General features: G+C 52.3%; 2 protein-coding genes across 2 annotated transcripts; both read left to right on the forward strand.

The window, feature by feature from the left end:
• Positions 1-1,156: 1,156 nt before the first annotated feature.
• On the forward strand, positions 1,157-9,060 carry palb2 (partner and localizer of BRCA2). Its single transcript, XM_062448943.1, has 14 exons — positions 1,157-1,313; positions 1,611-1,677; positions 1,792-1,851; positions 2,168-2,345; positions 2,518-2,828; positions 2,994-3,675; positions 3,760-4,727; positions 4,878-5,024; positions 5,133-5,215; positions 5,367-5,510; positions 7,339-7,455; positions 7,559-7,646; positions 7,748-7,956; positions 8,644-9,060. The coding sequence occupies exons 2-14, from the start codon at positions 1,630-1,632 to the stop codon at positions 8,885-8,887; spliced, it is 3,279 nt and encodes a 1,092-aa protein (XP_062304927.1). The 5' UTR covers positions 1,157-1,313; positions 1,611-1,629; the 3' UTR covers positions 8,888-9,060.
• Positions 9,061-9,129: 69 nt separating this feature from the next.
• Positions 9,130-11,301, forward strand: ndufab1a (NADH:ubiquinone oxidoreductase subunit AB1a). Its single transcript, XM_062448783.1, has 4 exons — positions 9,130-9,319; positions 9,552-9,674; positions 9,859-9,946; positions 11,192-11,301. The coding sequence occupies exons 1-4, from the start codon at positions 9,164-9,166 to the stop codon at positions 11,281-11,283; spliced, it is 459 nt and encodes a 152-aa protein (XP_062304767.1). The 5' UTR covers positions 9,130-9,163; the 3' UTR covers positions 11,284-11,301.
• The last annotated feature ends 14 nt before the right edge of the window (positions 11,302-11,315 follow it).

Consider the following 11,315-nt stretch of genomic DNA (forward strand, 5'->3'; position numbering starts at 1 on the left):
TTCTCCATACTCTTCTCTTCCCATCATTCAGGTACAAGTTGATCTTGGTCTCATCTGTCCATAGGATGTTGTTCCAGAACTGTACAGGGTCTTTTAGATGTTTTTTGGCAAACTCTAATCTGGTCTTCCTGTTTTTGAGACTCACCAATGGTTTACATCTTGTGGTGAACCCTCTGTATTTACTCTGGTGAAGTCTTCTCTTAATTTTTGACTTTGACACAGATACGCCTACCTCCTGGAGAGTGTTCTTGATCTGGCCAACTGTTGTGAAGGGGTTTTTCTTCACCAGGGAAAGAATTCTTCTGTCATCCACCACAGTTGTTTTCCGTGGTCTTCCGGGTCTTTTGGTGTTGCTGAGCTCACCAGTGCGTTCTTTCATTTTAAGAATGTACCAAACAGTTGATTTGGCCACACCTAATGTTTTTGCTATCTCTCTGATAGGTTTGTTTTGATTTTTCAGCCTAACGATGGCTTGCTTCACTGATGGTGACAGCTCTTTGGACTTCATATTGAGAGTTGACAGCAACAGATTCCAAACACAAATACCATACTTGAAATGAACTCTAGACCTTTTATCTGCTCCTTGTCAATGAAATAACGAACTCCCATGAGGGAATAACATACACCTGGCCATGGAACAGCTGAGCAGCCAATTGTCCAATTACTTTTGGTCCCTTAAAAAGGGGGGGGCCACATATAAAATGTATTGTAATTCCTACACCGTTCACCTGATTTGGATGTAAATACCCTGAAATTAAAGCTGAAAGTCTGCACTTAAAGCACATCTTGATTGTTTCATTTCAAATCCATTGTGGTGGTATACAGAGCCAAAATGATGAAAATTGTGTCAATGTCCAAATATTTATGGACCTAACTGTATGTGAACTCGTGCTCATGTTACAGATTAGGAATATGATGTTATGGTGTTTTAAGGTTTAATGTTTTAATCATTATAAATATAGTAAAAGATTAAGTCCTATTTGTAGCCTATATCCTGAGGTTTTGGTGTGGTAGTATTGGCTAATTCGGATATAGTCATTGCTCTTTTTTTCTTATTCAACACCAACAATCGATTTGCACATTTTATCGCGTTTGTGAGGACTCAGTTCTCCAAAAGCATGAACATTAAGAAAGGGGGTTTATAATATCTGGCAACACAGGGTTTCCGGTATCGTCTGATCTCGCCCGAAATTGCGGGAGATTGGAAAGTTGTCTATCCTCGTGAAGTGGAGCTTCAGCATCGGAACGGGAGGGGAAAACAGCGCTGGAGGGAACAGTACTAGTGCAGAGGACTTTCTTTGGTGGTTCACTTGGTAAAGTAAACGATATTTGCTACCGTTGGTGTTGTCTTTTAGCGAGCCAACACCAGTAATCCACTATGCTAGCTTGTTAGCTAACATAGCCGGTGTCCAACAGGTTGGCTAGCTTGCTAGTTTTCGTAAATTAATCCCTATTTACCTTTGGGTCGAGACGTCATAACACACACTGTAGTAGTTAGCTAGCTAGCTTGCCACCTGACAACGACGAACTGAAATATACGAGTAAGTTATTTTGACAAGGCACATTGTTTACGTCAAATTCAGTGTGTACTGTGTGTTTTTACATTACAGAATCGGTGGCGCAAGTAGAATGGAGGACAACTTAAACGCCGTTCTTAGTTGCGATGACAAGGAACAGGTGGGCAGAGTAGGTTACAGGGGTTTATTCAACCACAAATTCATACATGCATTTACCTCTTCATCTCTCCCCTCATCCTCTCTCCCTCTTTCCTCACCCTCTCTCTCCTCCCAGTTGAGGAGGAAGTTGTCCCTGCTTCAGAAGGAATACCTCCGGACAGCTCAACGACTTCAGGTGCACAAGCTGTGTGTGAGTGTGTGTGTCTGTTATCATGATATCTCTCCTGTCCCCAGCGTGCAGGTGTGTGTGTCTGTTATCATGATATCTCTCCTGTCCCCAGCGTGCAGGTGTGTGTGTTTGTTATCATCTCTCCTGTCCCCAGCGTGCAGGTGTGTGTGTTTGTTATCATCTCTCCTGTCCTCAGCGTGCAGGTGTGTGTGTTTGTTATCATCTCTCCTGTCCTCAGCGTGCAGGTGTGTGTGTTTGTTATCATCTCTCCTGTCCTCAGCGTGCAGGTGTGTGTGTTTGTTATCATCTCTCCTGTCCCCAGCGTGCAGAGCGATCAGAGACAGTCCGTAGGCACGTAAGGAGCCGGATCTCCCAGCAGAACCAGGAGAGGGACGAAGGCCAAGCCAGCTCAGCTCTCTACCCAGCCTTGTCCCCCCTCACTCTGGGCAGCCCGGCCAGGGCGCTCCCAGGCTCAGCTCCTGGCCTAGGCCATGTTGGAGGTGAGTTGATAACACTTAACGTTACCTACTTTACGTAACCCTGTACACACGGCTCTACTGTTGCACTATAAACAAGGATGATATATTTATACTCTGTTGGTGAAATGATTACTACATGCATGTAACATGTTTATAGCGTGTCTATAACATGTTTGTAATCTATTTTTCACAGGCAGCTCGGTGGGCCAGAAGAGGACTCCATCTGTCCGCTTCCTCCTCCCTGCTGGAGGAACCTGCCCTTTGACCCCTGACCCCGGACACACACAGGGTCCCTTTTTAAGTCCCGCCCCTCGCCTCAGGTCACGACGAAGCAGCCTGCGCCTGGAGGAGAGGGAGGAGAAGAGGGGGGAGGAGGGGGAGGCAGAACAGCTGCTGTCATGCTCCGAGTCGGAAACCCCCTCTCTGCTGATGTCACACTGTGACACAGATACACTGCCTGGGAGGAGGGAGGGAGAAGGAGCTGTAAACCAAGAGATGGAGGGAGGAGGAGGAGGAAGGATGGAGGCAGGAGCAGAGGAGAGAGAGAGAGGAGGAGGAGGATGGATGGAGGCAGGAGCAGAGGAGAGAGAGGGAGGAGGAGGAGGAAGGATGGAGGCAGGAGCAGAGGAGAGAGAGGGAGGAGGAGGAGGAAGGTTGGAGGCAGGAGCAGAGGAGAGAGAGGGAGGAGGAGAGCAAGATGAAGGAGACGAGGGGGAAATAGGAAAAGAGGAGATGAAACAAGGAAAGAGAGAAGGAGGAGAGGAAAGGAGTGTTCTGGACTCCTGCACACTGGTGGAGGGTCTGCTTTTCCCGGTGGAGTATTACGTTCGCACCACAAGGCGCATGACGTCCTCCCAGAGCCAGCCTGATCTACGTGCAGTCATTCTGTCTCAGCTCTCCAGGGGGCGCAAGAGAGCCAGACCGACCGCACACACACACTCTGTACCACGCTCACACACACGGCCAGGGACACACACACACTCGTCTCAGGGTCCGGACGGCGACCATGTGACCTCGGAGTCGGCAACCCAATACATGTCTGCTCGGGAGTCAGTGACCAATGAGGATGCGTGCTTAGTCTCCAAAGGCTGCATTGCTGAACCAATGAGAGGCTGCCTCAAGAGCAGGAAGTGGAGGAGAGGAAACAGGAAGGGGAGGGGTCTGGGAGGATCTCTGAGTTTAGACTTGCTGGAGGTCTTAGCACCAGACAGACCCCGGCATCCTGCTGGTCCTGGCCCAGCCTCGCAGCCCCTCCCTGGGGCACCAGGGCAAGGAGGCCAGGCTCTCTCTGGAGGACCAGAGACCAAGGTCTACCCCATCTTCAGGACCAGCTCTCCTCTACAGAACAGAGGTGGGTGTTGTGTGTCTGTGGAGGACCACTTGCCAGAATCTTAGTTTCCATGGTAATTTAGTTGTTTACTTCCTGTGTGTGTAGGGAATGTGTCATCTCCCGGAGCAGTGCATGCTGGGAGCCTCACACGAGTCCTGGCGACCTTCGACCTCCAGGACTTCTATCTCCCTGACGACCAGTTTGGCAGGCTCAAGCTGGAAAAGCTGCAACGCATCGTTGTAGAAACGCCGGAACCCTTTGCCGCATCTCCTTACAGCACCCGACGCAGACACCTCGGCAACCATATCCGTGACGATGACTGGTACCACGTTGCCGTAGCTACGGCAGAGCCCCTATCACTTAGCCTCACGCCCTCTGTCATAGACTCCGCCCCTCCCCTGAAAGAACACAGTTCGATTGGCCAACCTGAGCAGTCTGTGGGACACCAATCAGAGGAAACGTGTGAGATTGACAAGCCTCTCGGCCAACCAGAGGTCATCCCCACTGTAGACTACCAATCACAAGGTCCCAAATCTGTGATTAACTGCAAATCAGAGGACAAGCATTGTGACCAATCTAAAGCCCACCTGTCTGTAGCCCACCAATCAGACGCCCAGCCTATAGATCAGGAAGTAGTTGAGTGTCCTTCTGAATGCCCTGCCCCCCAGCATGGCCCTTCCCAGTTCCTCCTAAGTCCCTCCCTGACCACACCCATTCAAACAGATCACACCCCCTCTGTGCAATCCAGCCTCCATCTACCTCTCCTCGGTCTCACCCCCCACCTCTCCCCCTCCTCTCTGCCCTCTCTAGGGCTCACCCCTGCTCTCCCCCCCTCCTGCTCTCCCCTCGCCCCCACTCTCACCCGCACCCGAAGCCCCCATACACAGGCCCTCTCCCCTCCCTCCCTCTCCCCCCGCCCCTCTGACTCCCCCGTCTCTCCCCTCTTGCTCCTCACCCCTTTGCACCTTAACCGATCGTATGACAGAACTCCCCCACCTGCCCCAGACTCCCTGGGGGGAGGGGAGGAGGAGGAGGAGAGGAGATTTGTCCTGAGGAGAACCCACACGCTGAAGGTAAAGAAGTCTTTCTCTCGGGAATGGGGGTTGTAGTTATCATTAAACTCCAAAACGTCTTTTATTAGCACCTCACGCATACCCAAATTTAACAATCCTGGTCTTCATTACGACATGGTCTTTGTAAAAGTGTTATGTGTGTGTGCACAGGCCCCTGCAGGAGACAGTGTAGTGGATGCATGCTGTGTGTACTGGCTGACAGCAGAGGTGTGTGTGGCCATAGCAGGAGAGCGCAGTGTGTGTGTGTGGAGGACAAACACACCGCCCACACGGCTGCACACCTGGCACTTCACTGAGGTGAGGGAGTATCTGTGCACCTGGCACTTCACTGAGGTGAGGGAGTATCTGTACTGGACACTGTTGACAATGTAATACAGGACAACCTCTTGGTGTGTGTGTCCACAGCCAGTGATCAGTGTGTTTCCAGTGCTGGATGTTGCTGGGCTGCTGTGTGTGACTCTAGGAGAGCTGGAGGTCAGGGAAACCAGGTAGGAAACACACACACACAGTCATATACACACACACACCTCACACACACACACTCTTACTCCTGTAGTTGTGTAGAACTATGAGACCAGGCAGAATAAGGGTTTACTACTAACCCTAAAGATTGATGAAGCTTGACGTGTGTGTGTGCAGGGTCCTGTCCTGTTGTCTCTCCCAGGTGTTGCTGAGCGAGGAGGCGGGGCAAGTGGTAGTGGGCGTGTCCCGAGGGTGTGTGGTTAGCTCCTCCCACTCAGCGGCCCCCCTCATCCAGGTGTTCTCTCTGCTGCAGGATGGCAGGTACAGAGAGGGGGGGGGTGAGGGAGAGAGAGAGAGTGTGTGTGTGTGAGAAAGAGAGAGTGTGTGTGTGTGTGGGAGAGAGAGAGAGTGTGTGTGTGTGTGGGAGAGAGAGAGAGTGTGTGTGTGCGAGGGAGAGAGAGGGGGGGAGGTGTGTGAGAAATAGAGAATGTGTGTGGGAGAGAGAGAGAGTGTGTGTGCGAGGGAGAGAGGGGGGGAGGTGTGTGAGAAAGAGAGAGAGTGTGTGTGTGTGGGAGAGAGAGAGTGTGTGTGTGCGAGGGAGAGAGAGGGGGGGAGATGTGTGAGAAAAAGAGAGTGTGTGTGTGTGAGGGAGAGAGAGAGTGTGTGTGTGCGAGGGAGAGAGAGGGGGGGAGGTGTGTGAGAAAGAGAGTGTGTGTGTGAGGGAGAGAGAGTGTGTGTGTGTGTGTGAGGGGGGAGGTGTGTGTGTGAGGGAGAGAGGGGGGGAGCTGTGTGAGAAAGAGAGTGTGTGTGTGTGTGTGGGAGAGAGAGAGAGTGTGTGTGTGCGAGGGAGAGAGAGGGGGGGAGATGTGTGAGAAAAAGAGAGTGTGTGTGTGTGAGGGAGAGAGAGAGTGTGTGTGTGCGAGGGAGAGAGAGGGGGGGAGGTGTGTGAGAAAGAGAGTGTGTGTGTGAGGGAGAGAGAGTGTGTGTGTGTGAGGGGGGAGGTGTGTGAGAGAGTGTGTGTGTGAGGGAGAGAGGGGGGGAGGTGTGTGAGAAAGAGAGTGTGTGTGTGTGTGTGGGAGAGAGAGAGAGTGTGTGTGTGCGAGGGAGAGAGAGGGGGGGAGGTGTGTGAGAAATAGAGAATGTGTGTGGGAGAGAGAGTGTGTGTGTGCGAGGGAGAGAGGGGGGGAGGTGTGTGAGAAAGAGAGAGTGTGTGTGTGTGGGAGAGAGAGAGAGTGTGTGTGTGCGAGGGAGAGAGAGGGGGGGAGATGTGTGAGAAAAAGAGAGTGTGTGTGTGTGAGGGAGAGAGAGAGTGTGTGTGTGCGAGGGAGAGAGAGGGGGGGAGGTGTGTGAGAAAGAGCGTGTGTGTGTGAGGGAGAGAGAGTGTGTGTGTGTGAGGGGGGAGGTGTGTGAGAGAGTGTGTGTGTGAGGGAGAGAGGGGGGGAGGTGTGTGAGAAAGAGAGTGTGTGTGTGTGTGTGAGGGAGAGAGAGTGTGTGTGTGTGTGTGAGGGAGAGAGGGGGGGAGGTTTGTGAGAAAGAGAGAGTGTGTGTGTGTGAGGGAGAGAGAGTGTGTGTGTGTGTGTGTGTGAGGGAGAGAGAGGGGGGGAGGTGTGTGAGAAAGAGAGAGTGTGTGTGTGTGAGGGAGAGAGAGAGTGTGTGTGTGCGAGGGAGAGAGAGGGGGGGAGGTGTGTGAGAAAGAGAGTGTGTGTGTGTGTGAGGGAGAGAGAGTGTGTGTGTGAGGGGGGAGGTGTGTGAGAGAGTGTGTGTGTGTGTGAGGGAGAGAGGGGGGAGGTGTGTGAGAGAGAGTGTGTGTGTGTGAGGGAGAGAGAGTGTGTGTGTGTGTGTGTGAGGGAAAGAGGGGGGGAGGTGTGTGAGAAAGAGAGTGTGTGTGAGGGAGAGAGAGTGTGTGTGTGTGTGTGTGAGGGAGAGAGAGTGTGTGTGAGGGAGAGAGAGTGTGTGTGTGTGTGTGTGAGGGAGAGAGAGTGTGTGTGTGAGAGAGAGAGAGTGTGTGTGTGTGTGTTTTATATCACATATCTAAACATGACAAAGTTTTAACAACAGTCTCCACTGTCAGTTTTATTCACAGTATGTTTCATTGTTTGCACGTGGGTTCATTCTTGTTTGTTTATCTGTGCGTGTGTGCTCTCCGCAGGGTGCAGTCCACCCAGCCTCTCGTGTCCCCAGGTGCGTGTGTGCGTGCGCTGGCTGCTGTGGAGGGGCAGGAGGACGCTCTGATTGGCTCAACCGACGATGGCCATCTTGTGTTGTGGTGAGGGAGAACAGATCAGAGATCTGAAGAGCTTCTTTAACCATAGTGGGTGTGTCTCCGTGTGTGTGTGTGTGTGTCTCACTCTGTTTGTGTGTGTGTGTAGGAACATGAGGACTGGCCAGCTGCTACAGAGGATGTTGCTGCAGCACAGTTTGACTCAGACTGTCAGCCTGAGAGGATACAGCACCAGGGTCAGTGTTCCTGAGGCCTGGATGCATGTACTCAACACTGTTATTGGATATATGTTTGTATCGTGTACGTAGTTGTGACTGTCATTTCCTTGTGCATCCAGCAGGGGGTGCTGTTTGTCCTGCTGCAGCACACGTCCCACAGCGCCCTGGAGGAGGAGAGAGGAGAGAGGGAGGAGGAGAGAAGAGAGAGGGAGGAGGACAGGAAGACTGAAAGGAGAGGAGAGCTGTTCTCTCTGCTGGCCACCAACCCTGTAACTGGAGGCTCTGCTGTGGTCTCTGGACTGGAGCTGCCTGGGGCCTGCTCTGGGAGGTGAGGAGGGGCAGGGTGGGGCATGCTCTGGGAGGTGAGGAGGGGCAGGTTGGGGCCTGCTCTGGGAGGTGAGGAGGGGCAGGGTGGGGTGGGGCCTGCTCTGGGAGGTGAGGAGGGGCAGGGTGGGGCCTGCTCTGGGAGGTGAGGAGGGGCAGGGTGGGGCATGCTCTGGGAGGTGAGGAGGGGCAGGGTGGGGCCTGCTCTGGGAGGTGAGGAGGGGCAGGGTGGGGCCTGCTCTGGGAGGTGAGGAGGGGCAGGGTGGGGCATGCTCTGGGAGGTGAGGAGGGGCAGGGTGGGGTGGGGCCTGCTCTGGGAGGTGAGGAGGGGCAGGGTGGGGCCTGCTCTGGGAGGTGAGGAGGGGCAGGGTGGGGCATGCTCTGGGAGGTGAGGAGGGGCAGGGTGGGGCCTGCTCTGGGAGGTGAGGAGGGGCAGGGTGGGGCCTGCTCTGGGAGGTGAGGAGGGGCAGGGTGGGGCATGCTCTGGGAGGTGAGGAGGGGCAGGGTGGGGCATGCTCTGGGAGGTGAGGAGGGGGAGGAGGGGACAAGGACAATATTCTTCATTTTACTTCATATTTTATTTATTTAGCAGAAGCTTTCACTCAGAGCAATGTACAATTCAAATGTAAGAGTGTTTTGGGGTATTTTTGCATTCTATGCTTAAAAGTGTGTGTGTGTGTCTATCCCCCAGGTTGTTGGAGGTGGATGTCCTTGGCTCCAGAGTCCTGTATGTGACCCAGAGGAGTGGGGGGGCGCCCGGGGGCGGGTGTGTGTGTGTGTGGGAGCTGGGGGCTCTTCGAGGGGGGGACACGGTGCTCCTGGGGGAGGGGGAGGGGGGCTACCTGCTCGCCCTCTGGGGAGGTGAGAACACCTTGCTGATGTCACACCCCAACGGAGACCTGTCTATCTATCACTACACACCTCGAGGCACCTGACGGGGTACACCAGTGACAAAATCCTGTGCTGTAGTTTATTGTATTAATCCAAACATTATTCTCGGTTACTTGAGTTTTAAAAGAAACGTTTGAAAAAAAGTTTAACCTGCTGTCTTAATTGTTGCAATATATGTGTTATTGTATATGTCTGTAATAAACGTTCATACAATTTCGTTTTGTCTTGCCGTGTATGTCTGACTTTGAAACGACCCTCGCCAAAAAACTACAGATCGATAAGCGCATGCGTCGCAAGTTTTATTCTGGGTGTTTACCACGATGGCGACTCGCATCTTTGCCCGGTGTCTCCGCTCACTGCAGAATTCAACAACCTCGCTACACGGTTCTTCCGCTGTAAGAATCGCAGCGACAACCGTCGGTAGTCAAAGGCTATTCTCCCAACTTTGCAGCGGCCAAGAAACGTGTTTGACACAGGTGTGTGTAATTTTACGTCTTCATGACCGCCTAGCTAACCTTAACTAGCATCTAATGCTAACGCTAGCTACTACTAGGTCAGGAAGGTCTAAGCCGCTGTAGAAATTAGCTATGGCCTCGATACATTTTAAACGCTCAAAGATAATTAGGTGTTTGCTTACAATTATTCGCTCCGGACAAACTCAATCCGCGTTCTTGAGAGTTGGTCAAACACCGTTTGTCCCTTCGTCAGGTTCCCCGCCTAACGTTGTCCGTCCAGCGGCAGTATGGAGACCTACCCCCGCTCACCCTCGACACCATCCTTGACCGGGTCATCTACGTTCTCAAACTGTACGACAAGATCAACCCTGAGAAGGTAAATGTCTCCCTCGCTGACGCGGAACGGAAATGGACGAAAGAAACGTCGTTGATGAGACTAGAAGTAGCATGCTCGCCCAGTGCAGGTGCTATGCATACTGGTTAAAGGGATCCGTTTAAATTGTACGTCAATGTGTGTGTACCTGTGTATGTGTTCATATGTTTGTGTGTGTGTGTTGCAGCTGCAAGCGTCGTCTCACTTCCTGAAGGACCTGGGTCTGGACAGTCTTGACCAGGTGGAGATCATCATGGCCATGGAGGATGAGTTTGGTGAGAGACCACACACACCATACACACCTAGACACACACACACCATACACACCTAGACACACACACACCATACACACCTAGACACACACACACCTAGACACACCAGAATCAGAATGGGATTTATTCGCCATGAAAGTTTGCACAGACAAGGAATTTGCTTTGGCAGGAAGGTGCATACAATAAACATATACCTAAAATTTAAATATGTGGACTATCTATACTAAGGGTACATAAACTAGCAGTACTAAGTGGGATTAGAATAGAATTAAATATACAATAAAATAAAATATAAGTTGCCGTAAATTACAATATAAAAATACAAATATTACAAAAAATACAAATGTACAAGATACCATTTTGTAATGCAGATACACACACACACCATACACACCTAGACACACACACCTAGACACACACATACACACCTAGACACACACACACACACCATACACACCTAGACACACATACACCATACATACCTAGACACACATACACCATACACACCTAGACACATACACACCTAGACACACACACACATACACACCTAGACACAAACACACACCATACACACCTAGACACACACACACCATACACACCTAGACACACACACATACACACCTAGACACACACACACACCATACACACATACACCATACATACCTAGACACACATACACCATACACACCTAGACACATACACACCTAGACACACACACACATACACACCTAGACACAAACACACACCATACACACCTAGACACACACACACCATACACACCTAGACACACACACACATACACACCTAGACACAAACACACACCATACACACCTAGACACACATACACACCTAGATGGCGCTCGTCAGTAGAGCTTCCTCTCCATCCGTCCACAATCTCTGACCCGCCTCTCTGACCCCGCCTCCCTGACCGGGCCTCCCTGACCCCGCCTCCCTGACCCCGCCTCTCTGACCCCGCCTCCCTGACCCCGCCTCTCTGACCGGGCCTCCCTGACCCCGCCTCCCTGACCGGGCCTCTCTGACCCCGCCTCCCTGACCCCGCCTCTCTGACCCCGCCTCCCTGACCCCGCCTCTCTGACCCCGCCTCCCTGACCGGGCCTCCCTGACCCCGCCTCCCTGACCCCGCCTCTCTGACCCCGCCTCTCTGACCCCGCCTCTCTGACCCCGCCTCTCTGACCCCGCCTCCCTGACCCCACCTCTCTGACCCCGTCTGTGTGTGTGTGTGTCCAGGCTTCGAGATCCCTGACAGTGAGGCAGAGAAGCTGATGTGTCCTCAGGACATAGTTCACTACATCGCTGACAAGAAGGATGTTTACCTGTGAGTAACTCTCCTCTCTTCCTCCTCTCTCTTTTC

The sequence above is a fragment of the Osmerus eperlanus genome, chromosome 22 (genome assembly GCF_963692335.1).
Source record: "Osmerus eperlanus chromosome 22, fOsmEpe2.1, whole genome shotgun sequence".
Classification (NCBI taxonomy): Eukaryota; Metazoa; Chordata; class Actinopteri; order Osmeriformes; family Osmeridae; genus Osmerus; species Osmerus eperlanus.